The sequence below is a fragment of the Pipistrellus kuhlii genome, unplaced genomic scaffold (assembly GCF_014108245.1).
Source record: "Pipistrellus kuhlii isolate mPipKuh1 unplaced genomic scaffold, mPipKuh1.p scaffold_m20_p_2, whole genome shotgun sequence".
Taxonomy (NCBI): domain Eukaryota; kingdom Metazoa; phylum Chordata; class Mammalia; order Chiroptera; family Vespertilionidae; genus Pipistrellus; species Pipistrellus kuhlii.
Window position 1 is genome coordinate 50,119,544 of NW_023425515.1, and position 27,059 is coordinate 50,146,602.

At 51.1% G+C, this 27,059-nt stretch overlaps 1 protein-coding gene across 2 annotated transcripts in view; it reads left to right on the forward strand.

Moving 5' to 3' along the window:
* Window positions 1-27,059, forward strand: part of MYLK (myosin light chain kinase) — a 183,269-nt gene that overhangs the window by 121,450 nt on the left and 34,760 nt on the right. For both annotated transcript variants that reach the window (XM_045583939.1, XM_036447529.2), the window contains 8 exons: window positions 1,651-1,737; window positions 13,823-13,873; window positions 14,577-14,704; window positions 16,574-16,727; window positions 22,310-22,612; window positions 25,215-25,247; window positions 25,343-25,436; window positions 26,646-26,849. In XM_045583939.1, the coding sequence (XP_045439895.1) occupies window positions 1,651-1,737; window positions 13,823-13,873; window positions 14,577-14,704; window positions 16,574-16,727; window positions 22,310-22,612; window positions 25,215-25,247; window positions 25,343-25,436; window positions 26,646-26,849 (1,054 nt within the window). The remainder of the gene's footprint in view (window positions 1-1,650; window positions 1,738-13,822; window positions 13,874-14,576; window positions 14,705-16,573; window positions 16,728-22,309; window positions 22,613-25,214; window positions 25,248-25,342; window positions 25,437-26,645; window positions 26,850-27,059) is intronic.

The window sequence follows — 27,059 nt, forward strand, 5'->3', positions numbered from 1 at the left end:
CCGGAGCCCCGGCAGTGCCTGCCCCGGGCCTCCACCCCTGGGTTACCCAGCTAGTAGGGAGGGGAGGGGGCAGACAGGAACTTGGGAAGGAAGCCTGACGGGTGTGGAGGGTTTCTATGGGCAGATCCACATGCTGGAGCTGGAAAGACCTAAGTGCCATCTAGAAGGAGCAGGGCATAGAGATGGGAGCATCAAGAATCTCCTAACTCCGTGCTCCCCATGCCCACCCCCTCGGCCCTCAGGAGAGAGCGTGTGTTAGCAGCCAGGACTGCCCCCCTAGGAGGCCAGACAGCAAGATGGCCTTCCTCCCCAGCCAAGCCACAGGAATGTGGCTGCTGCCTCAGCTGGAAAGCCCCACCTCCTCCTCTCTCCCTCCGCGTTTCCTCTCTTCAGAGCAGGAAAAGCATGGACAGGAAGGGGCTCTGAGGGGAGGCTCCCTCCCAGCATGGGCTCTGAAGAGCGTTCCCAGTGGGGAAACGCTGCGGCAGAGTGATAGCTGAGAGCCAGCTGCTGCTTATCGGGGTCTCTGGTTGGTTTCCCCTCGGCTTCCTAACATCCAGTCTCCTCAGGGCCCAGGGGGGGCCTTCTGTGCCCAGCCCGGCCCAGCCCAGCCCAGCACGATGTCCTGCAGCCCTGACCGGGGCGTTTCCCTGGCATCACCCACACTGTGCACCCCGGGGGGCATGAGCAGAGGCCTGAGGATCTGTGCACCCATCGTGCAGCATTTCCGCCTGCCCGGAATGCTGCTGCCACAGCCCACCGGGTCCTCAGTGGCTCCAGGCTCAGGCCAGAGCGGGTGAGCATGCCGGCTACCTGCTCGGAGGTCTTGATCTGGTGTGGAGTGTCCACCTGTGAAGGAAACCAGGGAATCAGAGGCTATAAGCCTCTCCAGACTGTGAGCCCTGGGGCACGACCGGTTCCCTCCTTCCTCTGTACTAGAAACCTCTCCAGATGAAGCTGGTTTGGCTCAGTGGATAGAGCGTCAGCCTGAGGACTGGAAGGTCCCAGGTTCGATCCCAATCAAGGGCATGTACCTTGGTTGCGGGCACAACCCCAGTAGGGGGTGTGCAAGAGGCAGCTGATGGATGATTCTCTCTCATCGATGTTTCTCACTCTCTATCCCTCTCTCTTCCTCTCTGTAAAAAATCAATAAAATATATATATATTTTTTAAAGTCAAATTAAAAAAAAAAAAAAAAAAGAAGCCTCTCCACATAGAACAGAACTCTGGGAGCCAGAATGTTTACTCTGAGGGAGTCAAGACCCGGTGGAGGGGAAGGATGGGAGAGTGAGCCGAGGGCGCCAACCCCCCCTCCCCCGCCCACATGATGCGACGTCTGGCAGCAGGTGCCCACTGTGGAGGGGAAAGCGTTCACCAGGGGCAGCCTGTCCATCCATCCTGCCAGGCTGCTGTGCTCTCTTCCTGATTTATAAGGCCCTGGGCAGCGGCACTCCTTCTTTGGTGCTCTGGTGGAAGGAGGCCCAGGCGCAGGCGCCTGCAGGGCAGGCACCGAGGCCCTGGGAGCGGGACAGGGGAGGGGGAGGGGGCTGTCATGGTGTTGGGGTGGGATTTTTATTCCAATGCCTCCTCTGCTCCTTTCCTTGGGCAGCTGCCGACTCATGTTTGTTGTTGCCCGCCCGTCTGTTCCAGATGCCCCCGCCAGTGAGAGCGCCAAGGCCCCTGAGATGAAGGCCCGGAGGCCCCGGAGCTCCCTTCCTCCCGTGCTGGGAACAGAGAGTGAGTACCTGCCTGCTCGGCTCTTCCAGGTGTCCCCAGGCCTGAGGCCGGCCCAGGCCTCCCGTCTCTCCTGACCTCCCATAGCCTGCGGGGAGGTGCCCGTCCACCCTCTGCCTCACTCAGGTCCTTCCTCCTTCTCCCAAGGCTCCTGGGAGAGCTTCTCCTCAACTCTCCCAGGTGGGTCTTTCCTGCTGGCGGGTAAACCATTCAGAACAGTGGCTCTGGCCTTACCACTCCTGGTTGGAGTGCCCAGCAGCCCCCACACCTCTGAGTCTCCTACAGGTGAACCTCTGCCCCTTGCTGCCCGGCACACCTGCCACACACACACACACACACACACACACACACACACACACGCACGTTCTGCTTTCCAAGCGCAGCCCCCAGCTCCTTGACTCCTGTTTTATACTCAAGCCAAACTGAGCTCCTCAGTGTGCCCTGGACATCCCTGCGTCCCTTCCTTTCCACCTTCGTTCTGCACCTCTCTCGCGGGACAGGCCCCCGCGGAAGAGCCACCTCCTCCCTGACGGAGTCCGTCCTTGCTCCAACGGAAAGTCACTGCCTCCTCCTGTGAGCTCCCACCGCCCTCCGCGCCTCCCTCTGCATTGACCATCTTCTTCCAGGGCCACGGTGATGGGTCTGGTCTCCTCCCTCTTCCACTCTTTCTCCCTCCTCCTCCCCTCTGAGGGCCACAGCAGGCCTGCTCACGTGGCCCTTCCAGGATGACTCTGCTGCGCCTGCTCACAGAGGCCCCTCGGGGTCTCTGAGGATCAGGCTGTAGCTGTGGGGAGGCGCGTCTCCTGGACCGCACAGAGCTCCCTCGGCCCACTTTTCCCAGAGGCAGAAAGCACAGGCCCCCAGTGCTTCCACAGGCCAAACACCACCCCAACCTCTTATAAAACGAGAAGAAAAATAATACACTTCAGGTCAAAGAAAATGTTCCATTCATCTTTTCACCAGTGCAGTTGGAAATATAATTCATATGTTGGTATATTGATGGCTTTTATTTTTTTCCTTAATGGAGGGAGGGGCCAGTGAAGGCAAAAGGACCTAGTTTCACAAAAGTCACAATGCAGCAGCCCCGGCTTCCCCTACTGGTTAATTATTGGTATGATTTTGTTAGAACTATGCTTCGAATCCTCCAGTTTAAACAGAGGGTGGGGAATTGCTGGAACATCCCTAACACACACTTTCTACATTTCAAAAACAAACAAGATAAGCTCATACGTACTCATACTAATAGAGGAAAGTGATTGAGTTCGATTAATTAGAGGCTATTTCTCTATTTCCATTACAACACAGTGTTGTGTAACTTAGTTTTACTCTTTTCTTTTCAAAGCAGTGCATGTCCCTTCCCGATGATGAGCTTGCCAAGCCGTGGTGGTGGTGGAGGGATGGGGGGCAGGGGAGGGGAGGGGGTGCTGTCCAATCTTCAGTGTGGTGGGTCTGCCAGTTGAATTATAATTTCTCATGGGTATTTAACCACAGTGGGGCACCTCAGATTACCAAGTGTGGACCTTTAATAAGTTATTGGAAGTGCATAAACAATTCTAAGAAAAACCTAGTAAAAATGGGTTAATGATTTTTATCTTGCAAAAGGATTTCTTATGCCTGTGCTGTGTTAGTTATGGGAAATGTGAGCAGAAGAGAGGCCGGATCTTAGAAGCACACCGAGTACCTGTGAACCAGGGGCTGGCAGGTCACTCGCTGGCCCTGGGGGCAATGCAGGAGTGCATGGTGTTTGCGCTGGGAGGGCAGCAGCCTCCTGTCCTCAGCTCTGGCCCACCCACTCCAGCGAGGTCCTGAGGGGGGTGAGGTGGAGTCACGGGAGAGCTGGAAAGAGAAAAACAAGCTGGAGACGGAGAGCAGACCGGCCTGGCTCCTCGCCCTGGAAGAGAGGGCTGGGGAGAACTCCCAGCAAGCTGATGCTCTATCCACTGACAAGTATTAATACATCATCCAGCTCTAGGGCAGGGGCTCTCACTCTGGCTGCGTGTGCGAGTCACCTGGGGAGCCAGGCATCTGGAACAGACGGGCGACATCACTGCCTGGGCTGCACCCCAGACTGATTCAATCAGGAGCTCTGGGGTGCAGCCCAGCCCTCAGCATTGGTTTAAGCCACTCCAGGTGCGGCCGGCCAGGCGGAAGCCAGCTGTCCCAGGAAAGCGGGGGCCTGCACTGTTGGCCTTGGGGCCCCTCACACCCAGGTCCTCAGAGTATCAGCCCCCCGCCCAGTCTCCACGCTGCAGGGAGGGAGCACGATGCCCTGCTCTGTAGTGTGGAGGCTGGAAGCCTGGGTCCTTGCCCTGCAGAGGGAGCAGGACAAGGGCCCCGTCCCCAGTACTGCTTAGGGGAGGGTGGGGCTGGCAGGAAGGGCTGCTTCTCTAGAAAATGCACACATCCACCTCGGATCAACTCTGCATACACTGCTTGTCTGCTGAAGGGGAATTTCCTTTTCGTCCAGAGCCTTCCTGTTAGCATTGCAGACATGTGGCTCCATATACATGTGATCACTTGGAATTCCTCTTCTGGCCCATGTGTCCCCAATCCCCCATCACCCCAGCCTATTGCTCCTGGAGGCGCCTGAGGAGGCAGCGGCCCAGAGATAGGAAATGAAGAGGGTGTCTTTTAGGTCCGCACCGCAGTTCTGTTCTCACTGGGGGACAATTTGCATTGTTTACCAATTGCATAAGTTAAGTATGCATGCACTCTTGTCTAGACGTTCGAAACAGCATCAAAACATACCAAGTACAATGTGAAAGGTCTCTTTCATCTACCCCCAATTCCACTCACTCACCTCAAATATATCGCAATTACTGTATTCTGCACATTTGCACTTACCTATGCAACCATATCACGTGATCTGTGTGCCTCTGCAACTTCCTTTTCTCTCTCTCAGCATTGCCATGCCCAGGCCCGGGTATCTGATTGCATGAGAAAGCCCAGAGACTCGAGTCCCTGAGTGGCCTGGCTGTGTTGTGTTCATTTTTGTCAAAGGCTGGGAAGTACCTAATCTAACCAGGAAATCCATCTTCCAGTGACCGAGGGAAGGCTGAGTGGTTTTCTTGTCAAACAGATTGTGGCCAGATCCCTTCGGCAGCCCTCCCCTCCGCAGCCCGCGTTCAGCGTTCAGTCCCGTAAGTGAGCTGTCAGGTGTGAGTGGACAGCACTCGCCCACGCGGGGGCCTGCGAGCCTGGGGGAGCCCCACCGCCGCTGAGCAGGCCTGCCCCCCTCCCAGGGCGGGGGCAAGGGGAAACTGACAAGTACAAGTGAACCTGCCAGACACCCCTCACAGGTACAGGAGTGAGGAGGGGTCGTGTGGGAAGATTTCAGGGTAGGGGAGACTCTGGACCAGGCTGTGAAGGAGGAGAAGAGTGTGGTTTGGCTGAAGAGGAATGATAATATTATCAGAGGGAGAGACTGCTCAGACGCCATAATGAATATTGTGAGGACTCCTGACGTGGAGGATCCTTTGCTTGTCATATCGATAGAAAATGCATTTATTGAGCAGCCGTGCCACAGGCTTCTTCTACGACAGGTTTCCCCTCCTGATGGGCCTTTAACAGCAGCACTCAGGGAGTTTCATAGACTCCAACTCCCCTGAGCTGAATGGGTGTGGGCGGCCGCCTGCTCAGGCACAGGGTGTGACCAGATAGCTACCGGGACAGAGGGCAGGGAACAAAAGTCTTGGTTTTATCACTAATTGGACCCGAGGCCTTGGTGAAAGCCTTTTGCCCCTCTGGACCTTGGCCTCCTCACGTGTCCAGTGGGGACTGTCTCCGACTGCTCCCAGGCTTTCCGGCTCCGACATCAGGCCTTTCGGTAGAGTGTTTTTTCTAAGGGACGCCGTTCAGGTGAGGTCGGCTGACTCCCTTTGGCACTATAATGTGTGGAGGCTCAAGCCATCACAGGTCGTGTTGCACAGCATCAGACGTCCTGACAGGAAGGAGGCTGTACACATGGGGCCCAGGCCTAGGGTGTCCGAGCTGGAAGGAATCTGAATGGAATTTTGTGTGAAGAAGATCGCAGTGGGGCTTTAAAAAAAAAGGGTTTTAGAGAATGCAGCAGAGGCCATGCCAGTGCAGGAACGGGCTCGGGATGAGGCCAATCGGTCTGTAGAGTTGCTGGTCTTTGAGGAGAGAAATGGATGGGCTTCCATAGGACATGTTTCCAACATGAGGACAGACACCAGGGCTCTGAATCTTCGGTGCCTGGCCTGAGGCAGGGATATATTGAGTATCTGGTGTGTGTTTTTTCAAATCGATTCAGGAGTTTCCATGCTTTAAGGGTCCCAGCCTCCACCGTGTTTCTGGGGTTTGGGGAGAGGCAGGTTGAGCGCCCCTTTGTGCTCCAGGCCTGGCCTTGGCCAAGCTAACATCTGGCACCGGTCACTTAGGCTTCAGTCCCCACGTTGAACCGCCCGGATTATGATGCTTGTAGTTACCTTTCCTTTGGCCTCCCATTTGTGTCTGTCTAGGAAATCATGCCAATTTAAAAATGTCTTCGGATGTCAAAAGCAAGTGTCCAGCTTTCCTAAAAGTTTTCCCCAGAATCAAACCTCTCCAGGACATGGGGAATGTTAAAGCCTAATAGGGTCCAAAGCGCTAAAAGGAGATGCTGGAGAGGTTGAGACTTGGAGATTTGCCTGACAGTGAAAGATGTGGGACCTGGGAGAGAAGCTGAGTATTTCCATGAATGTCTCTGAAAGCTGGTACCAACTCCCAGTCATTCCCAACCAAGTATTGGTCTATGAGGAGCCCTCACCCTCCACCCCTGAGCTGCTGCCTCAGCTCCTCCCGGCTCTCCCACTATCTCCTACAAGCCAGTTAAATGGCAGGATGGGTCCTCACCAGGGAGGACCTAGAGGATGCCGGTCAGGCCACCCTGGCTCTGTGTCTCAGCCAGCTGCCTGCCTCTTTCACTACTACCCTGGCATTTTGTCTCCTTAGGCTTGGGGGTGGGTGTCTGCAGTAACAAGAGGATCAGTGTTCCTCTGGAATCTTCTCATGTAGCAGCCTTTGCTGTGAGGGGATGTGTCCAGGAAATTTGCCCAGAGATGTTAATTCTGGGAAAATCACCAGGATTTCTGCAGAAATCTGTAAGGAACTGGAAGGAGCCTGGTGTGTACAGGGGAGAGGTTGGGGGTTATCCCTGAGCCCTGAGCCCTGAGCTTGCTCCAGTGCAGGGCAGTGGGATTCAGCCTTTCACCCCCAGGCCCTCACTGCTACCCTCCTGCTCTGACACAGCCTGTAGTGTGGGTGCTCCTTTCCCCTTCCCCCAGGCCAAGTTCCCTTCAGGCCAAGTTCCCTTCAGGCAAAAAGTTAATGCTGATTTTGGGAATTGTGAAGATTTTTATGTCTATTTTTAGTTAACTACCTAAAAAGGGCAATGTCCCCAGAGAGGCAGAGATCTAGGGACCTACATGTACCCAATGCTGTTCCAGCTTCATCCCCAATTCTCTTTTGCTTTTCATTATCTCAGAGCCTTTTGACTCCGTGAGACCCGCCTTCAAGCTCTGCACGTATCTCCCAAATGCTTGCTCTGGTCTTTCTGCCCTTGAGTCACTGGAGAGATGTACTCAGATGCCTTCGGATTGAGCAGTCTAAAAATTCCTCTGGCATGCTGATCTTCCTGCCAGGACAGAAGGTTCATGAGGCCAGGACTAGGCTAGGACTTGGTCAGGCTGGGGCAGAACCAAAAGGTGGATTATGCAGATACCTGAAGGCTGGCCTCCCCACGCCTGCCCCCGGTGTCCCTGGAGGCAGCCAAATGCAAAGCTTTGATGTATGATGTTTTCAAGGGGCTGCCTCACTTCTTCCAGTCTCCCTCTCCTATGTAGTGTGAAGGTTCAGCACCTGGCAGGTGTCATGTAGTTGGTCAGACAGGAGGCTTCTCCTTTTCATGGGAAGTTGCACCAGGATTCAAGCCCCAGGACCCAGCAGCAGAGCTTAGGCATGTTTGCTGGAACTCCCAGGTTAACAGAGATCCTCAAGACTTCCACTCACGCCTTTAACAGCTATTTTTCAAGCATGTGGCAGGTACTGTGCTAGGCCCTGGGGATACAGAAGATGAGCAAGAAGGGCCCTGTTCCTGTCTCCAGGTAGCTTGCTGTCGATCACTCACGTTGAGGCAAGTTTCTGCAATGACATTGCCTTGTGATGGGTGTGGAGATAGAACCCCCTCAGAGGGGCATGGAACCCAGCCTGGCAGTAGTGAGCCTAGCGCTGAGACCTGCTGGAGGAACGTGCAACAGTCAGCAAAGAGCTGACAGCAAAAGCCTGGTACTGCAGAAACTGAAAGGCATTCCGTGTAGAGAACAGTGCCCACCCTCGAGCCCCCGAAGGTGGTGCAGGGACCAACCAGCAAGGGCAAGAATCTGTGCTTTTAGCCGTTTTCCAGGTGATCGTGAGGCATGCTAGATTTTGAGAACTGCTGATATTGAACACTGAAGACAAGGGTGAGAGTGTTCCCCAAGAGGGAGCAGTAAGAAAGCAGGTTGGAGATGGAAGCCAGGAACAGATCCCCAAGGCCTTTGGGAGATGAATTGGACTTGATTCTGAGTGACAGCGGGCAGTCACAGGAGAGGTTGAGACAGATCTGCATTCGAGGAAGACAACTTTGGACACAGAGTGATGGATATGTTAGGGTGGGGCCACACGGAGGTATAGTTAGGACTAGAATGGTGACAGTGGGGACGTGGAAGGTGGCAGACCGAGGAGCTTTTTAGTTGATGGACTTGGCATACATTAGTGACTGGATATGGGCAGGGAGGGGACATGCCTTGGGAAAAGGGGACATGCAAGGGTGTGGGAGAAGATCCTGGTGTGGGTTTTGGGTATATTACTCAGCTACATGTGCTTTTATGAACCCAGCAAGTCATCTGGCTTTTATGCAAATCCATCTCCGTTTTTGTGATATGGAAGTATTGTGAGGTGCCCTGCCTGTGTTTGATTGGGGTAAGAACCAAATGAGAAAAAGGATGATGTGCCCATGGGTTAAAACAGTTAACTGAATCCAGCTCTCTATAGAAAGCCAGTTTGGAATCAGGTGACTCAGCTCTCCAACCCATAAATCAGGTTCTTCTAAGCCCAGAAACAATTAATGGGTTGCAGCAGATGGTCATATAAAATATGTATAGTATAGGATACAGAACATTGCTAACGTTTAAAGTTGCTAACCAATTCAAACAGCAGAAGCTCCAAATTTAAAGAACAAATATAAAACTTTGGCCTTCAGTTTCATTTGTCTGTAACACAGAAAGAAGGATATTAGCACAGACTCTACTTCCGGCACATGAGTTCACCCAGAGTGGCCAGGAAGAATATAGAGTGAGACTTTGGCATCATCTGATTTCATACTGTGCTGCTGCCCCTTCCTTATCAGCTCCTGGCCCACCTCCTTCGGCCCCAAGAGCCCCAACCACAGCTGCATTCATTCGTCCTAACAAAGCACCACAGGCTAGAAGTCCAAGATCAAAGTGTCAGCAGGTTTGGTTTCTCCCAAGGCTTCTCTCCTTGGCTTATAGATGGCTGCCTTCTCGCTGTGGCTTTTCCTATGTGTCTCACATGGTTTTTCCAATGTGTCCCAATTTCTTAGGACCCACCCTACCAACCTCTTTTTAACTTAATTACCTCTTTAAAGGCCCTATCTTATAGTCCCATTCTGAGGTAGGGGCATTAGGGCTTCAACATAAGAATTGGGGGGGACACAACTAAGCCCACAGCAGCCCTCCACAAAGTTCCTCTGATCAGATGGCTTTCCCTCTCCGCAGGAAGTCAGAACCTAGCTGTGGTACAAGCCTTTCTTTCCTTGATGGCCTCTCCCTTCCAGCTGTGCCCTCTCCCTTCCCAACAGCCTGGGATGTAGAGGGGGAGGGGTTTCCTGGCTCAACCAGTCATGGGTATTTCGTATCCCATCCAGTATCTACTCCTGGGGGATTTGCTTTCGCATGTTCTTCCTGCTAGCATCTTAGAGCTCTCCTTTTCCTAGCCTTCAGACTCTTCTCTCTCACCTTGGAAGAAACCTTAGCTTGGCAATCCTCTTCTGTCACCCCATTTCTCTCTGTCACTTTCACCTCTGAAATTCTGGGTGGATTAATTGACTCCCCACCTGTTTCATTAGAATCTCCTCTGGAGTGACTTCTAACACCCCTGTCCCACTGCACCTGCCCTCTCCCACACCACCCATCACTTGGTGCTGGTCATATATAAAGCCCACTTCCTAGCGTCCCTTGTCTTCTGCCCTTGGCTCCAGTGGCTGTCCTTCTGCCTCTCCTCACTGTGGGCATTGCCTGGGATCAGACCCTGCCCCCTGCTCCCTTCACTGCATTCTTTTCCCCAAAGAACTAACCCATCCTCACAGTTTCCATGATATTTCATCTTTGATCCTAAAATCTTTCACTTCCAGTCTCCACCAACCTTTCTCTGATCTCTGAATTCTGATCCTACAGATTAAATTCTAACATCCACCACTTTTACTCTCACCAAGTCAAACCATATCTTTCACTCCCAAATTCCATAATCAATCAATATAATTTTCCCCATTCATCTAAGCAAGAATTCTCTAAGGAATATTTGTACCTCCCTCTTGTTTAGCCCCTACTTTATTTAACTCTTCCTCTGTCTCTTATTCACGTTTTCTGCTTCTCTCCAAAGAAAAGAAGCTGCCTTTACCAAAGCTGGTACTGTGTGACCAGTTCCTTCCAAGAGTATGGCAGTAGCTTCCTAATTGGGTGTCCTTGTCCCCGGGGATTGTAGAGTCTTCCAGATGTCCTCTGTCCCAGTCCAACTGCTGTCTGTGTGAGGACTCCCTGGTCATTCAGGACAAAGACCCAACTCTCAGACTTGGCATCCTACACCAGCACTGTCCAATGCAACCTTCTGCAACAATGCCATGTTCTATGTCTGCACAACATGATAGCCACTAACCACGTATGGCTATTGAGCATTTGGGGTGTGACTAGTGTGACTGAGGAAATGAATTTTTAATTTTCTGGGGTTTAAATTGTCATACTCTCTTCACACCACTGCTCTCTAACCCAGCTTTGTGCTCTGGCCAACCTCCACCAAACATCACCCTAGTTCTCAGCTCAGAGCCATTCCCTGTCCCTGTGTGATGGGACGGAGTCGCTCACTTCTCTAGTTCAAATCTTCGCTAGTCCTCAGGCCCATCCCGTGCCCCAGCCTTTAGCCCTTCCTAGCCATCTCCTTATCCCACAGTGTATGTTCTCTCTCCCTCATGTGAACAGCCTTGTCATGTGGCTGGATAAATTTATTTTTTAAATTTTCTATTCAACTTCTATTTTGAAATAATTTCATACTTACATTTTTACAGTTGCAGAAATAGTACAAATAAATCTTGTATACCCTTACTCATATTCTTCAAATATCAACATTTTACCATGTTTGCTTTATATTTTGTCTCTCTTTTTTCCATCTCTCTTTCCCACTACCTCTACACACACACACACACACACACACACACACACACACACACTTTATGAGCAGTTTGAAAGTAAGTTATCTTCTATGCCTAAATTCTTTAGTGTATATTTCCTAGGAACAGTCTCTTATAAAAGAACAGTTGGGAGATCAAAACACAAAATTAGCATTGATACAATACTATCTATCATCTAATTTATTGAACTTAGTCAAAATCTCCAGCTGTCCTATAAATGTCCTTCATAGCAAAAGAAGGCCACATGTCTTGACATTTAAACTCTTGAGGACAAGTCCTGATTTCTACATTTGGTTGGTTTTTCTCCTCAATACCTGGGTTGGTAGTCTGTACTCATTGGCATATGCCCTGCACGCAGTAGGCCCTCAGTAAGTTTCTATCAGTTGGACAGACAGATCAATAATGGTGACAAACCAGGGTGAACTTGATGGAGGCAGGCCTTTCCCTGGGCTCAGCCACGTAACTGGCAGCCACCAGCTCCATGCTCTCAGTGTGCTTCTGTCAGGGAACAATTGCTTTCAAGATGCTCTGAGGTTCCCAGTGGGTAGCAGCACTCCTCCCATTTTACTGATGCACAACTAACAATCCACAGAATTATCTGACTTACCTGTGGCCACAGAACAACTCCATGCCCAAGCCAGGGCACAGCACTGCTGCTCTGTAACTTGCAGAGGCAAAGCTTTGTGTGTTGACAAAACCCCATTCATCCATCCAATAAATAGTTACCAAGTGCAGCTGTGTGTTGGCACATTGGGTTCATAGCTTATACTTTAGGAGGAGGCAAAGGGCAAGCAATAAATAAATAAGTAAATAGTTTGTCCTATGGTGATAAGTGCCCTGGGGGAAATAAAGTGGGGTACGCATGATAAAGAGTGCTCGGGGTGTAGGTTTGATATTTGATATTAAGTGCTTAGGGGAGATCTCATTGGTTTAATGACTTTTCTTCATTTTGTGTGTGTGTGTGTGTGTGTGTGTGTGTGTGTGTCAAGGTATAATTTACATGCATTAAAATTCACCCATTCTTCCCTAACCGGTTTGGCTAAGTGGATAGGGCATCAGCCTGCAGACTGCAAGGCCACAGGTTTGATTCCAGTCAAGGGCATGTACCTTGGTTGCGGACACATCCCAGTGGGCACATCCCCAGTGGGAGGTGTGCAGGAGGCAGCTGATCAATGTTTCTAGCTCTCTACCCCTCTCTCTTCCCCTCTGTAAAAAATTAATAAAATAAATATTTTTAAAAGAAAACCTCACCCATTTTAGTGCACAGTGCTATGAACCTTGACAAACACATATAGTTATGTAACTATCATCACAGTATAATATGGTTCTATCACCTCAAAACATGACCTCGTGCCTCACCCTGGACAAGTGGCTCAGTCAGTTGGAACATCTTCCTGTACACAAAAAAAGTTGCAAGGTCGACTCCCAGTCAGGGCACTTACCTAGGTTGTAGGTTTGATTCCTCTCTCCCTTCCTCTCTTTCTAAAAATCAATTTTAAAAAAATAATAAAAATAATAATAAAAAAACACACACCAAAAAAACACACATATCCTCAGGTGAGAATTAAAATAAACAAAAACATGTTCCTGTGCCCCTTGGTGGCCAACCTCTCTACCACTCACCTCTAGCAAGCACTAATCTATTCTCTGCCCCTGTAGCTCTGCCTTTTCAAAAATGTATTATAATAGAAATAGAATTATACAGTATGTAACCCTTGATTCTGTCTTCTCTTAGCCGAAGAGCTGAATCACTGATGAGATTCATCCATGGTGTATATCTGTAGTTTGTTTATTTTTATTGATTAGTATTTCATGGTATAAAGGAACCACAGTTCATCCATTCTTCAGTTGAGGATATTTGGATAACTTCTGATTTTGAACAATTATAAACAAAGCCACTACAAACATTCACATTCATGTGTTTGTTTGCATGTTAGATTTTCATTTCACTAGGATAAATAGGTTAGATAGCTTTTGAGCAGAGACCTGAAAGAAATGAGAAAACAGCCATGAAGATAGCTGAAGACATTTTTGCCTATTTACCACATTGTTATTTCGCCAAATGGATAGGTTTGTGTTGCAACACTGGTCTGTTTGGGTCATTTTTTAAGTGTGAGTTGTTTGGCGGTGGGAATGGAGGAGCCCATTGGTTAGTTCATTCATTTGTTCATTCATTCATTGATCCATTCAACAAAGATTTAAAAAACAAAAGCCACCAGTCCACAGTCTGCGACCCAAAGGAAGCCTGAGACCCTTGGATCCACACCAAATGCTAATTTTAGTTGGTTTATCTGACATAATTTCCTTTCTGAGCTTCCTGAAAGTTGGGGTGAGAGAATAGTTAGTGAGTTTGGGTATGGTCATTGAAATGGATAATAGAGGCTAAAGCATTTTTTGGTTTTTCTCTCAATGGAGGCCTCAGGGACCTCCTGAAGAGGCACCCAAGTCCTGATATTCATTTGATAGTGAGGTCATGTGTGTGAGACTGCAAGATCCCCAGAAAGACACACAGGGCTGAGGGCTCTGCCTGGATGAAGAGCTAGAGGGCAAGACAGCATCCTCCTAGGACTCAGGAGTTTGGGAGACACAGAACTGACAGAAAGTAACCTGTGAACTTCTTCATTTTAGGTGATGCAACTGTGAAAAAGAAACCTACCCCCAAGACACCTCAAAAAGCAGGTAATCAGTTATAGCAATGTGTGGGGGCAAGGGAGTCATCTGCCAGGAGAGGCATGTGGTCCCAGGAGAGCACCCTCCCTAGTTCAAGCTCAGCGTCATTCAAGCTGAACCTTCCCACAGAGCCTCTGCATAGCTTGGTCCCCAGCCTCTCACTTCCTTGTCTCTTCTCCTGCTCCCCTGTTAGGACAGCATCACACAGTAGTAGTGACTCTCCCATCCCTAATGCAAAATTCTGCTTAACCCTCTGCCCTTCATGCTGCCTCTAAGGAGGCAATCTGCTCTGTGCTGTTTAATGCTCGGCTCGGTCTGTCCTGGTCTTTTCCATTGGGAGACATTTGGGGACATGAGCCATATTGAGCCTCTCAGCCAGGGTGACCTTGAGGTTAAAGAGCAAAAGTGTTGCCTAATTAAGAAAGAAGTTAGAATGTAGATTCAAAAAATTAGGGTAAGATACAAATTCTAGAGCTATCAACAAATGGGGAATCGTGCCGTGTAACTGTGTGGGCCACATGGAGGGAATCAGAATAAAGAGGTGAGCAAACCCAGCAAGTCCACCAGCTCAGGTGTTCTGAAGCAGTGACCACGGCCCTCAGTCTTACCCTGGAGGCTCCAGAGAGGAGCAGCAGACCAATGTGGACAGCAGTGTCATTGGCAAGTTTGAGGCTCGCTCCTCCTCACTCATCTTCTCACTTGTCTCCTCCAGCCATGCCCCCTCAGATCATCCAGTTTCCGGAGGACCAAAAGGTGCGTGCCGGAGAGTCTGTGGAGCTGTCCGGGAAAGTGACCGGCACCCAGCCCATCACCTGCACCTGGATGAAGTTCCGGAAGCAGGTCAGTAAAGAAGGGAGTGGCCTGGGGACAACCACGCAGCCTCTGGGCTGAAGGGGATGGGAGACGGTCTAATGGCAATAACATCACCCTTCATCGCAGAGGCTTAGAAATGGGAAGCCTTCACCCACTCACCACCCAGTCATCACAGCTGCGTCCTTAAAACAACCTTTTCTTCCAAATCTACGAATAATACCTGCGTTATAGACGAGTTGTATAATAGAGAAAAGTATGAAGTGAAAAACAGAAACCACTCCTGGCTCCCACCTGCCTTTGATATCTCAGGCTAGAATTCCACTCAGGATCAGGAAAACGGAACAGACTGACCTAAATGACCTCTCAGCCCCTGTAAGTGTCCTCCTGTGATCCTGTGGCAGCCTGATGAACCCAATCTGTGGGAACAGCTTCAACTTACCACGTGCTGAAGGGATAAAAGGGAACCTGAGTATTTGGGTAGATAAGTTGTACGCAAAATAGAATTTTGGCTTGTTGGCCCAGAAGTCAAGCTGCCATTTATAATCATGGCCCTATGGGAAAATGTTTGAAATTCTAAGCAACCAGCTCTTAAAGGAACTTGGAGATCCCGCACTGGTAGTATGCGTGCCCAGATGCATAATCAACAGAGGCACTGGGACAGTGGCTGGCACAGATGGGAAACATTACAGAAGGAGTAAAGATTTCTTCTGAACCCTCTGCTGCTCAATTTCCAAACCATCAAGTTGTCTAAAGGCCCCAAGTGGGAGGCTAGTGCCAGGAAGGAAAGGAGGTTTGGTCTCAAAAGATGGAAAAGAGAGCTGGCCTTCAGCATCCCAAAGCATGTAGCGCTGGACGATGTCTGGGCCAGTATCGCCTGAAGTAAGGTAGAGTCTCATTCCTTCTCAGAGACATTTAGCCACATCTCAGCTCTGTCTCTGGAGATGTTCTGTGTCTGTTCTCCAGTATGTAGCCACTAACCACATGAGGCTGTTGAGCACTTGAACTATGACTGGTATAACTGAGGAACTGAATTTTAAATGTTAAGTAATTAAAAGTTATTAAAATAGCTCTGTTGAGTTATAATTAACACACCACAAAATCCATTCTTTTAAACTCACCCTTTTTTAGTGGTTTTTAGTATACTCACAGGGTTGTGCGACCATAACAGTTATTGAATTCCAGAATATTATCAACCCAAACAGAGCCCCAGACCCATTACCAATCATTTCCTCCTGCCCACACTTCCGCCAACCATTCGCCTACTTTCTGTCTCTATGGATTTGCCTGTTCTTGGCATTACAAATCAATGGAATCCTATAATATGCTTCTTTTTGTGACTGGCTTTTTTTCACTTAGCATATGTTTTCAGGGCTCATTCATGTTGTAGCACAAATTAGAACTTCATTCTTTTTTTTGGCCGAATAATTTTCCATTGTTTAGATACACATTTGTTTACCCATTCATTAGTTGATGGATGTTTGGATTGCTTCCACTTAATTAAAATGTAAATCTCCACATGTGGCTAGTGGCTATGGTTTCAGAAGAGGTCAGAACCCATAGGCTGGGCTTCATAGGTGACTTTGCTCAGATGTGCTCTCCCACCCTCCCATCCCAGGGTGTAGGAGGGAGACGAGGACACTTCTGAACTCCCATCTAGAGCAGCAACTGCAGAGTCCCTCTTCCGACCCTGCTCAGCACACCCTGCCTGCCCCGGATCTAGACCCCACAGGGAGGCTTGGCTCTGAGGGCAGCAGAGGAGGGTCTTGGGTGGGGGGCAGGGGGAAGAAGGGAAGGGAGGAGCCTAGAGTCCAGACCCACCCCACAGCTGTGCAGTGGGGTTGCCCCCACTCCTTTTCTGCCCCTCGTCTCCAGCGCTTGCCCACTGTCTGCCTGCAGATCCAGGAGAGCGAGCACATCAAGGTGGAGAACAGTGAGAGCGGCAGCAAGCTCACCATCCTGGCGGCCCGCCAGGAGCACTGCGGCTGCTACACGCTGCTGGTGGAGAACAAGCTGGGCAGCAGGCAGGCCCAGGTCAACCTCACTGTGGTTGGTGAGTCTGGGTGGGTGGCCTGGCAGTGGGGGGTGGGGAAGGTAGAGAGCCCCCAGGCAGGATGACAGACCTCAGGGTCTCACCTCCCAGGGGACCCACTCCTTCTGCACCCATCCTCTCTGCCCACAGCCCCTCGTACTCCCTCTCCATTTCTCTCTCCCCACGCTCACACTGTTGCTGTGCTTCATGCTCATGAGAACTCCGGATCCCACGCCCACACCCTCGCAGCTTTTTCCTCTTCCTGCGAGTCCCTGATGGCTCCTTTCGGAGACCTGAGCTCCGTGCCCCAGGCCTCTCCTACTGGCATGGCAACTCCCTCTCCCTCTCCGCCTCCCCCTCCCCCAGCTCTGTCCCCTAGAAGGCTTCACCTTGGATCAATGTCGCCTCTCCACGTCACTGCTCCTCCGCCTGATTTGAGGGGCATTGCAGGAAGATCCCATCAGCCCACAGTCTGGACTCTAACAAGATCCAGGGTTGGCTGAGGCCTCGATGCTGCTCGGTGCTGCTCAGTGCCCTCTCCCACTCTCTGAGGTAGCTTGTCACCCTGCAGGCCACAGCCTCCGGCCTCTGAAAACTAGGAGGCATCAGGCCTGACCTCGCTCAGCTTCATGGCCCCGCACTTTCAGGCATCTCTCTGTCCACCCCCAGGCTGACCGCACCCTCCAGGCTCTGGGCCCTGGACCACCCCTCTCTCCCTGAGGCCGCTTCCTTCTCCTGCACTCTGAATCCCCAGGCTCTTGGGGTTCTCTTCTCTTCAGCTCCACCTCTCCTTCTCTCATCTTAGCCAAACACACAGGCCTGCATAACTCCTGCAACATCTCGTCTCGCTTCAGCCACCCCCATCTCTTCCTGCTCTCTTCATGGCCAAACCCTCTGAGAAGGGGTGCTCTCTCCTCTGCTTTTGCTTCCTCACCCCCGGGGCACTCGTCAGCTCCCTGCAGCCTCCCTCACCACAGGAGTCTATTGGGATCACCCCTCTAAGGTCACTGTGACCTCCTAATCCTAAGCCCACTCCTCTTTTGTACTCCCACGTTCCAGTTTTGGGCTGAGGCTGCCTCCAGGCTGTTTCTGAAGTTCACTTTTTTCCTCTTTATCCCAGGTGCTGTGCTGATCATGCCTTTGTCCACTCTCTCCTGAAACAGCCACTAGCTTTCTAATTGGCCCCCCACTTGGCCTGCTCAGTTCCTTGCTGCCCCCAACCCCACCCCATTGGCAGGTGCTCAGGGCAGAAAGGAGCAGGTAACACAGCAGACTGGTGGACAGTAGGCCGTGTCCCTGCACATTTGTGGGTCTCCGTACATTATGCTCGTGCAAGCCTTTGACCTGGGGTTTATTGATCTCATCTTTCTTTCGTTTTCTCGAGTCGGGAGTTTTAAATCTGGGAATCATTGTGCCGGGGGTCAGGGAATAGTGTTCTCATCTACAAAAGACAGGAGAGACCCTTTTCTCACTCTTCTCTTTGGTGACTGGATGCTTACTTCAATGTGTCCCCCGGGGAGTCAGGAACTTTGGGGGGGGGGTGCAAGTTACCCACTCTGTCTTTACATTAAGACCTGTACCCGCAATGCTGATTTGGCCCCACACCCTCAAAAAAAGCTGTTAGATAATATTGGTTTCCAGTTTTTCTGGGTGTTCTCTCTCACCTGCCTCTGCTTGAGCAACTTTGGGGTCCACTCCTTTGAACTGCTCTTCTGTGACCCTTACCCCCTACACTGGGCCAGCTCCACTCCGTGCCACGCTCCCCTCCCCCATCCCCACTGCACGAGCTGCAGTTCTGGCCTTTTATGGTTTAGTTTCTCATTCTCCTCGGCCAGTACTGACAGGGCCATTGGCGTGGCTGCCCGCCAGCTGGCAGGCCCAGCATGTTAAATACCGTCCTGGGAGGGGAATGGAATGGGGGGACGGGCTTTCTGTCTGCCTCCCCCTCGCAGGGCTAAGAATAGAATTGCTCAATAAAACGGGGACTTGCATTGATGCAAACATCAAGGCCACATTCATTCAGAGCCCATGGGTTTAGAATTAGTCCAGAGTGAACCTGGATTCAGCCCAGATTTACCTGCACGTCCTTAAGCACATCTGTGTATTATCTGGTCAGGGCTGATTAACCAGATGTGAGATGTAAATGAGATGAAACAGGAGCGGTTTGGCTTCCTCTGGATGGCGTTCAAGCCCGCTGGAAGCATCCGCTCACAGGCCAGCTAAATAAGGCTGCTTTAGCACAACTTCTGCTTGTCAGCAGTAAACGTCTCTTCTTGTACATTCTTTAAAGCTCCCCTGTCTTTTCAAATAGGCTATGACTCCCATTTTATAAATGACAGTAAACATTAGCCTTCCCCTCCGTTAGTTTAAATGAGCGATGCTTAGCTGTTTGAAAGGCTAATGACTCTTCTGTGTTGAAAGGCAGTGCAAGGATTTGCGAAGCTCTGGGGTCCTCTGCCTCCATCTCTACCCACAACCTTGGAGGGTGGGGGTGCCACTTGGGCAAGAGAAAGCAGCCCAGCCCAAATGATTTCCTTTCTGTAACTTGTCCAGCAAGAGATAAACAGGTCACTTTGCATATCTTTAAAGGAGAAGAATAAAGTGGAGGGAACTCCAAATACCCACTAGTCCCCAAATACTACCTGAGCCTGGAACTTGCATGCTTTTTAAAAAAATATGTTTTATTGATTTTCCACAGAGAGGAAGGAAGAGGTATAGAGAGCTAGAAACATCGATGAGAGATAAACATCGACCAGCTGCCTCCTGCACACCCCCTGCCAGGGATGTGCCCACAACCAATGTACATGCCCTTGACTGGAATCGAACCTGGGACCCTTCAGTCCGCAGACTGACACTCTATCCACTGAGCCAAACCGGTTTCAGCAACTTGCATGATTTTTAAGGGCAAGAGACTTACCTTCATAATGCCTGGCTTAGATTTCAGCAAGATGTGGTCTTGATCTTATTCTGCCTGACAGCCAGGTGCGAGGATCTGAAAATGTTTCGGAATCTCCTTTTGGCTCTGCCAGGGCCCAGAGGGTATTCTTGGTAAGCAGAGGGTCTTAGCCTCTCAGGGGCCAAGGGCCGGCTTTGCAGGTAGACGAGCCCTCGCAGCCCCTGGCATTCCATGGAAGATGTGAGTGACTGCCGGTATGCCAGTGAAGGCAAGCCAGGCAGCGGGGGAGAATCAGCCGTAGACCATCTTCAGACACACAGGCAGGCAGAGCCCACCAGGATGGTCCCTCATGTGAGAAGCGTCAGCCCAGGAGTGGGAGCATTTGCTGAGCAGAAACCCCATCCTGTTGGTCAGCTTTCTGGGGAGCCAGGGGGTCAGCCCCAGGAGCCCTGGAGCTCCGGCCCTAGACTCTGAGGCTGCTGCCCTTCCATACCAGGTCGGCCGTGCCTTTAGCATGGAGGGCAGGCCACAGGCGCTCTGCTCTGAGGGGTTTCACCCCTGGCGAGTCTGCCTCTGTGGGGGGATCTGCAGGTTGTGAAAACCAGGGAGCATCCGACCCAGCCCCTGGCCCTGAGGGCTTCCAACCTCAGACACCTAAACCCCTTCATTCAAATTCCTCGAAGGCATTGAAGTTTCACTTGGAATGAAAGCGCCCCTCTCCAAATTTCCCATCTTCCCTTGCACCACAGGGGGTAATATCTGCCATACATCCGTTTTCTAGTTTTTACCAAGAGACTGGACAGGGTGGGGTACAAGTAGTACCTCTTCCACGGTACACACTTCTCAAAGTTCTTTCTTCTTGATCAAAGCAGAAGGGGGAGAATCAGTCCGTGGGGTGTACTGCATTCATTACATAAACCCAAGTGATTACAAATGTGGCCAATCAGACATGTTCCAGGCAGTGGAGGGGGGAGAGCAGTGGGTCTGCCTTTCATCCTGTGGGCTTTCATACTGTTTTAGCTGGATCCTGGACGGCTGGGTCCACTTGCCCTAAGAGTGAAGAGCAATAAACATCCTAGCCAACACCAGACGTATTTCTAAAAAGACCAGCATATCTTTCAGAACAAACAGTTTTTCTAAGAGAACATAACACCCAGTGAAAGCGGATCCATCACAGGAGGCCTCCGGAGTGGCTGCACAAAGAGGCTCTGTCACAGTCCCAGCATCCCCACCCGCGGGCCAGGCCTGGGTGGCAGGGTGGACGGGTTCCAGGCAGGGCGTCCTTGGGTGGAATGGAGAAGCTGCAGGGCTTGGGGGAGGGGAGAGAAAGAATATGTGTATGTATCATGTAGGTCTTTACACACACACACATGCAGGCAGAATGTTTTTTTTCCCCTATTTGCACAGGGTCATTTGAAAGAACCCTTTTTGGGTTTCATGCCTTGCTCAGAGGTGGGAGAGTAGAAGACAAGAATTTCCCCCAGATTTGCTCGCCTGGTGCTTGCAAAACCTCCAAAGGGAACGTGCATAGTAGCACCATGTTTCCAAGTGAAAAAGACAAACTAGTCTTGGGAGTTAAGGAATTCACCCGAGTCCACGCTATGTGAATAAATAGCACATAAATTCATAGAGCACCAAGGCATGGTTTTAATCGTTAGTTGGGGGAGATCTGCACCTCAAACGGCTTTGGAGGGATGAAGGGTTGCTAAATACTGTGATTCACCCAATTACCTGCAGAAATGAAATCAGAAAATATAGGAAAACGTTGTTCAGATGAGCAACTGACCAAGTCAGAAAGACTCAGGAGCCTCGTGTGGTATCAGCTGCGTGACTGGCCTTGCAGTTGACAGTGTTTCCAGTTCTTAGCGTGTATCCTCAGCTCATTTTCCAGCCCTTAGTCAGGGATGGTTGTGATTTGCTACTGTGGTTTGCTCTTGAAATTCTTCACTCATTTTATACCAGTCCTATATGAATAAAAGGGATAGGGTAGGAATAACTTTTAATGTATCACAAAGTCAGAGATAAACTACTACTACAATGATGACTAATGGCTACTCAACTCGGCCACTTTCCTAAGAACTCTTCATAACAGCCTTGTGATCCAAGTGCTATTATTATCCACATGTTGCATTGTACAGGCGAGGAAACCGAGGCACGGTAATAAATAGTGAGTGGGGTCAGAGCTGTGTTCAAACCTGGATCTGTCTGCTTCTCAGCGAGGCAGGCGTTTCTCAAGTCTCAAGGAGACTGTAGTCTGAGCCCTAGTTATGGCACAGGTCACTGGCCTATGGCCTGGAGGATACACACACACACACACACACACACACACACATTGAACCCTCTCTCAAAACATTTTTTATGGGAAGCAGTCCACGCCTTCTGGGCAACTTCCTAGATCTGTTTACGCTGAGAAATATGCTCATGACCAGGACAAAGAACAGGAAGTCAGGGCTCGCAGACTGGACAACTGGCCAAAAGAAAAGACTTTCCTTGAGCCCCTAGGTATCTGTGTGGCTTTCTTACAGGTGGTTTGTGCACCGGTGTGACTGCGTGGATGAGGGAACCAGAGCCCGGACCGGGGATGTCAGCTTGAGTTCTCTAGGCTCCTCCCCCACACACCTGATTCAAAACCTTCCCACCCCCCCACCCCCACCCCCGCCCCTGAAATTCTGAAGAGTTGGGTGATACTGTGCTTCTCTATCCCCAGACAAGCCAGACCCCCCCGCTGGCACGCCTTGCGCCTCTGACATCCGGAGCTCCTCGCTGACCCTGTCCTGGTATGGCTCCTCATACGACGGGGGCAGTGCCGTGCAGTCCTACAGCGTCGAGATCTGGGACTCGGTGGACAAGGCGTGGAAGGAGCTAGCCACGTGCCGCAGCACCTCGTTCAGCGTGCGGGACCTGCTGCCTGACCGAGACTACAAGTTCCGTGTGCGCGCCATCAATGTGTACGGGACCAGCGAGCCCAGCCAGGAGTCGGAACTCACAACGGTGGGAGAGAAACCTGAGGGTAAGCTGCCTTCACTTCGTCACTGGCCTGAAATAAACGTGCGTGAACTGCCCTGTGCAGCTAGAAACCTGGACTGGAAGGGGGAGGACATCCATGGTGACGGGCAGCTTTGTTGGGGATCTTGATTTCCAAGGTTATGACGCCGATCCATACTTTAAAAGAAGTACATACCACCTTTTTATTTTTTATTTTTTATTGATTTTTTTTTTTTTTACAGAGAGGAAGGGAGATGGAGAGTTAGAAATATCAACATGAGAGAAAAATCAATCAGCTGCCTCCTACACACACCCTACTGGAGATGTGCCTGCAACCAAGGTACATGCCCTTGACAAGAATCGAACCCCATGAATCTGTATATGAGAAGCACTAGAGTGGAGGAGAGAAGGAGAGTGGAGTCAGTGAGACGCTAGTTGGTTCTCTGTGGTATAGTCCAGGAGAGGGGTGGTAAGGGTATGAACTAAAACACATGTGTCAAACACAAGGCCCGAGGGCCAAATCCGTCCCGCCAGGCCTTGCAATGTGGCCCGCACCGCGCTGTCATCACTGCACTCCGCTGCGTTTCCATCACAATGACAGTTTATGACTGTTCAGTAAACCATTCGGCCCGCAATTTAGGCTGGATTTTAGATTTTGGCCCCTTCTCTGATTGAGTTCGACACCTCTAAACTAAAACCTCATGCGATGGAATTGACCAGGCGCGATGACTTTTTGAATAGGGAGTTGAGGGGAAAAATTAGAATAGAAAAGTTTAAATGACTCCCCGTTCCTGGCTCGGGTATCTGAATTCAAGAGTCATTTAGTTTATTATGATGATTCATCATGGCTGACATATATTAGGGACTGCTATATGCTAACAATATGTTCAGCATTTTCCACGAATCTTTTCATGCATCTAACTCAATGAAGTACATCTGTCATCACCCCTATTTACAGATGGGAAACGAGGTTTACAGGGGAGAAGCTACTTGCCCAAGGTGATAGAGCTTGTATTGGCGAGTGGAAGCTGGAACTCGAAGCTGACTGACCCAGAGTCTGTGCTTCTTTGGCTGTCTCCCAGTGACATGGAGGTTGGATAGCGGGGAGACCAGGAGGGTGGGGACCAGGCAAGTTAGAGTGGGGATGCCAGGACAGGCAACCAAATTGCAGTCTGCATGTGTTCAGCATATTTCTTTAAGAAGAAGATTCTTTGCCTCTTGGAAAAGAGGCAGGAAAGAGGATAACATTGTGGTGGCACCCACCCAGGCCAAGGCCAGGGAACGCCGGGAACTTTGATGTGGGTGATCTGTTGCACACCTGCTGTTGCCTCACGTCCCCGTTCACGTCCCTATTCACAAGCTGGAGCTGCTTGTGTCCCCCCTTGACACACCTCTCAAGCACCCGTGGGTCCCACTGTGTGATGTCACCCTCCTCGTTGTGTTCCATCCTTTCACTTAGGTCAGCGGTTGCCAACAGAGGGTCCGCCCACCCTGGTGGCCCATGAGGTCTGAAAGGTTGGCAACTGCTGCTTTAGGTCACAACTCACGGGCAACTTCTCTTAGAATAATCGTTGGACTTTATAATTGCCCCTTTTTGTGTCGCCTTCCTCCATGTGCACTGTGATAGTGTGAGCTTGATTATATAACACGGATTCATGCACTGGTGGGGTCCCTCGGCCTGGCCTCTGCCCTCTCACAATCCAGGACCCCTTGGGGGATGTCAGACTGCTGGTTTCTATCGGTGCACCGGGTCTCTAGTGTGACTGTTGACTACACCACAGAGAACCAACTAGTCTCTCACTGACTCCACTCTCATCCTCTCCTCCACTCCAGTACTTCTCAGATACAGATTCATGGGATGACAGAGAGGATGGATGGTGAAGGTTCAGAAGAGACTAAGGGAGGGGGGGGTGTGAGTGTGGAAGTCTGCATTTCCATATGTATATAAGATCTTTGTTTAATCTCTTCCTGTCCTCCCCCTTTCTCCCTTTCCTCTGAGATTCATCAGTCTGTTCCATGTTTCCATGCCTGTGCATTGAGCATCTGCCCTCTGGTGGTCAATGTGCATCATAGCTACCAGTTTAACAGTCAAACAGTCACTTAGGCTTTTATATATATAGATGTGCCATGGGTTTCTTAAGGAAATGTGTTTTTGCCTTCCGAACTAAGATATAAGCTCCAGGAAGAAGGAGGTATTATGCCTCTGTGTATTTTGTTTTGTATACCCACAACACATGGCTGGAATTCCGTGAAAGACGTTCAGTAAATGGATAAATGGATTGGACATGCTGGCAATCATAAGTTGCTGACTTTCGAGCCAGAGCAGAAAGGGCCGTCACAATTGTGTGTAGGTTCTGAAAGTCAGAGGGATCGGAAGAGATGTGAAGAGGGTGTGCCTAGGGGGCCATGAGGGATGGAGGCGGGAGCTGGGGTGGGGCTGGTGGGGTGAGGAGGCCAGTGGCTGCCCGCACACACATGGCCCTATTGCAGCATGAGCTGACTGACCACACAGGCTCTGGGCATGGTGGCCTTGTGCCTGGGAAGGCTGAGGCCTGACAGCTCCCAGCAGGTTTTGCTCTCAATAGGCCTTCGGTACTAATCCCTGTGTCCCCTCCTTGTCTCCACAGAGCCGAAGGATGAAGTGGAGGTGTCCGATGATGGTGAGTGCTGGACGATCCTCTTGGGTGGGCTCTAGGGGTGGAAAGGGATGAGCAGGGATCTGATGGTCACACCCACTCCAACCCCCGCCCTGCAGATGAGAAGGAGACTGAAGTTGATTACCGGACGGTGACGATCAATACCGAACAAAAAGTGTCTGACTTCTACGACATCGAAGAGAGACTAGGATCGTAAGTGGAGTGGGAAGCACCCTTCAGGCCCACAGCCTGAGCGTGGCACAAACACCTTCTCCCCATCCCGCCCCCCCGTTCTCCTCCCCCTCCCTCCCAGTGAATTCCATGCCTTGTCTTCCTGTTCTTTCCTGGGTTTGCCAGCTCCCCAGCCTGGCATGCCTGCAGCATCAGGAGGGAGGGACAGCACTCCATGAAAGCATGGCCACCCAGAGCTCTCGGAGGAGCCACGTGTAGTTCTGTGCTGACCCCTCTGTGGAGGGCTTGGGCGAGCCTTCCTTTGCTGAGCCTCATTCTCCACCCAGCTCTGAGCTGCGGGGACCACATCCGGGCCGGGCTGCTTTCAGGACCCTCCCATCCGACCCACAGAAGGCAGGCCAGCCTGACTCTTGCTCCCCGTGCTCCCCACTTTTCACTCTGAGTCGTTCCTGGGGTTGGACCCCATCCTGACACCTGGTCACAGCCAAGCGCCCCCTCCATCAGCAGCGTCCCAGGCTGCCTCCCACTAGCACTCTATTCCCGAGCACGGGAGGTGGAAGCAAAGGGTGGTCTCCGCTTGTATTCCCAGCCTCCTAACAGCTGGTACAGGGAGCCGGCACCACCAGGAGGAGCTGTCAGAGGACCACACCCTGCCCCACAGTGGGCAGCAGGGCCTCCAGGCTGTCTCCGGGACAGTGCTGAGGGGGAGGGAGGAAGCCACTCGAACATTCTCTGTGTTTGGGGAGACTTCCTCACCTGACCTGCTGAGTCCCTCTGAGGGGCAGGAGAGAGAAGTCCACTAGCCATGCTTGAGGCCCCACAAGGCGGTGCCTGGGCTGAAGGAGCAGCAGGCTGGCATGTTTGGGCGGGATGCGGGGCCAGCACGGGCTGCAGCTGGCAAGTGATGGGGAGAGTAGTTTGCAGTATTGGAAATGCACTTCCCTGACCTAGAGCAGGGCTGGCAAACTCTTTCTGTAAAAAGCCAAATATTGGATCTTTCAGGCCTTGCGGGCCATGCAGTCTGTGTTGCAACTGCTTCTCTTCAAATTCAAAGGCGGGTGGGACAGAGGGGGAGCCACACGAGGTCTCCCATAAACAATATGCACACCAATGGGATGACTGCGCTCCAATAACACTTTATGAAAACAGGCGGGCCAGATTTGTTGGCCATCCCCTAGTCAGTGGAAGGCGTAGCTAAATGTGCCTTTTCCCTCCTCCTTTCCCTTGCAGTGGGAAATTCGGACAGGTCTTTCGACTTGTAGAAAAGAAAACTGGAAAAATCTGGGCAGGGAAATTCTTCAAAGCTTATTCAGCAAAGGAGAAAGAGAACATCCGGGAGGAGATCAGCATCATGAACTGCCTCCACCACCCCAAGCTGGTCCAGTGTGTGGATGCCTTCGAAGAGAAGGCCAACATCGTCATGGTCCTGGAGATGTGAGTAGCCCACCACTGCCCAGCAGCCCACTGTTCTCCGCCCCCCCCTTCACTGCAGGCAGGGGCGTGATGCAAGATAGTCATAGCCCATCCAGCCAGGGACGGACCACTCAGCACAGCTCTGAGCCTGACCACTGACCACCAGCCCGCTGAGCCCTGCTCATGTCCATAACAAATGGGCAGATCTCGGAGGACGCCTCACCTCCCTGT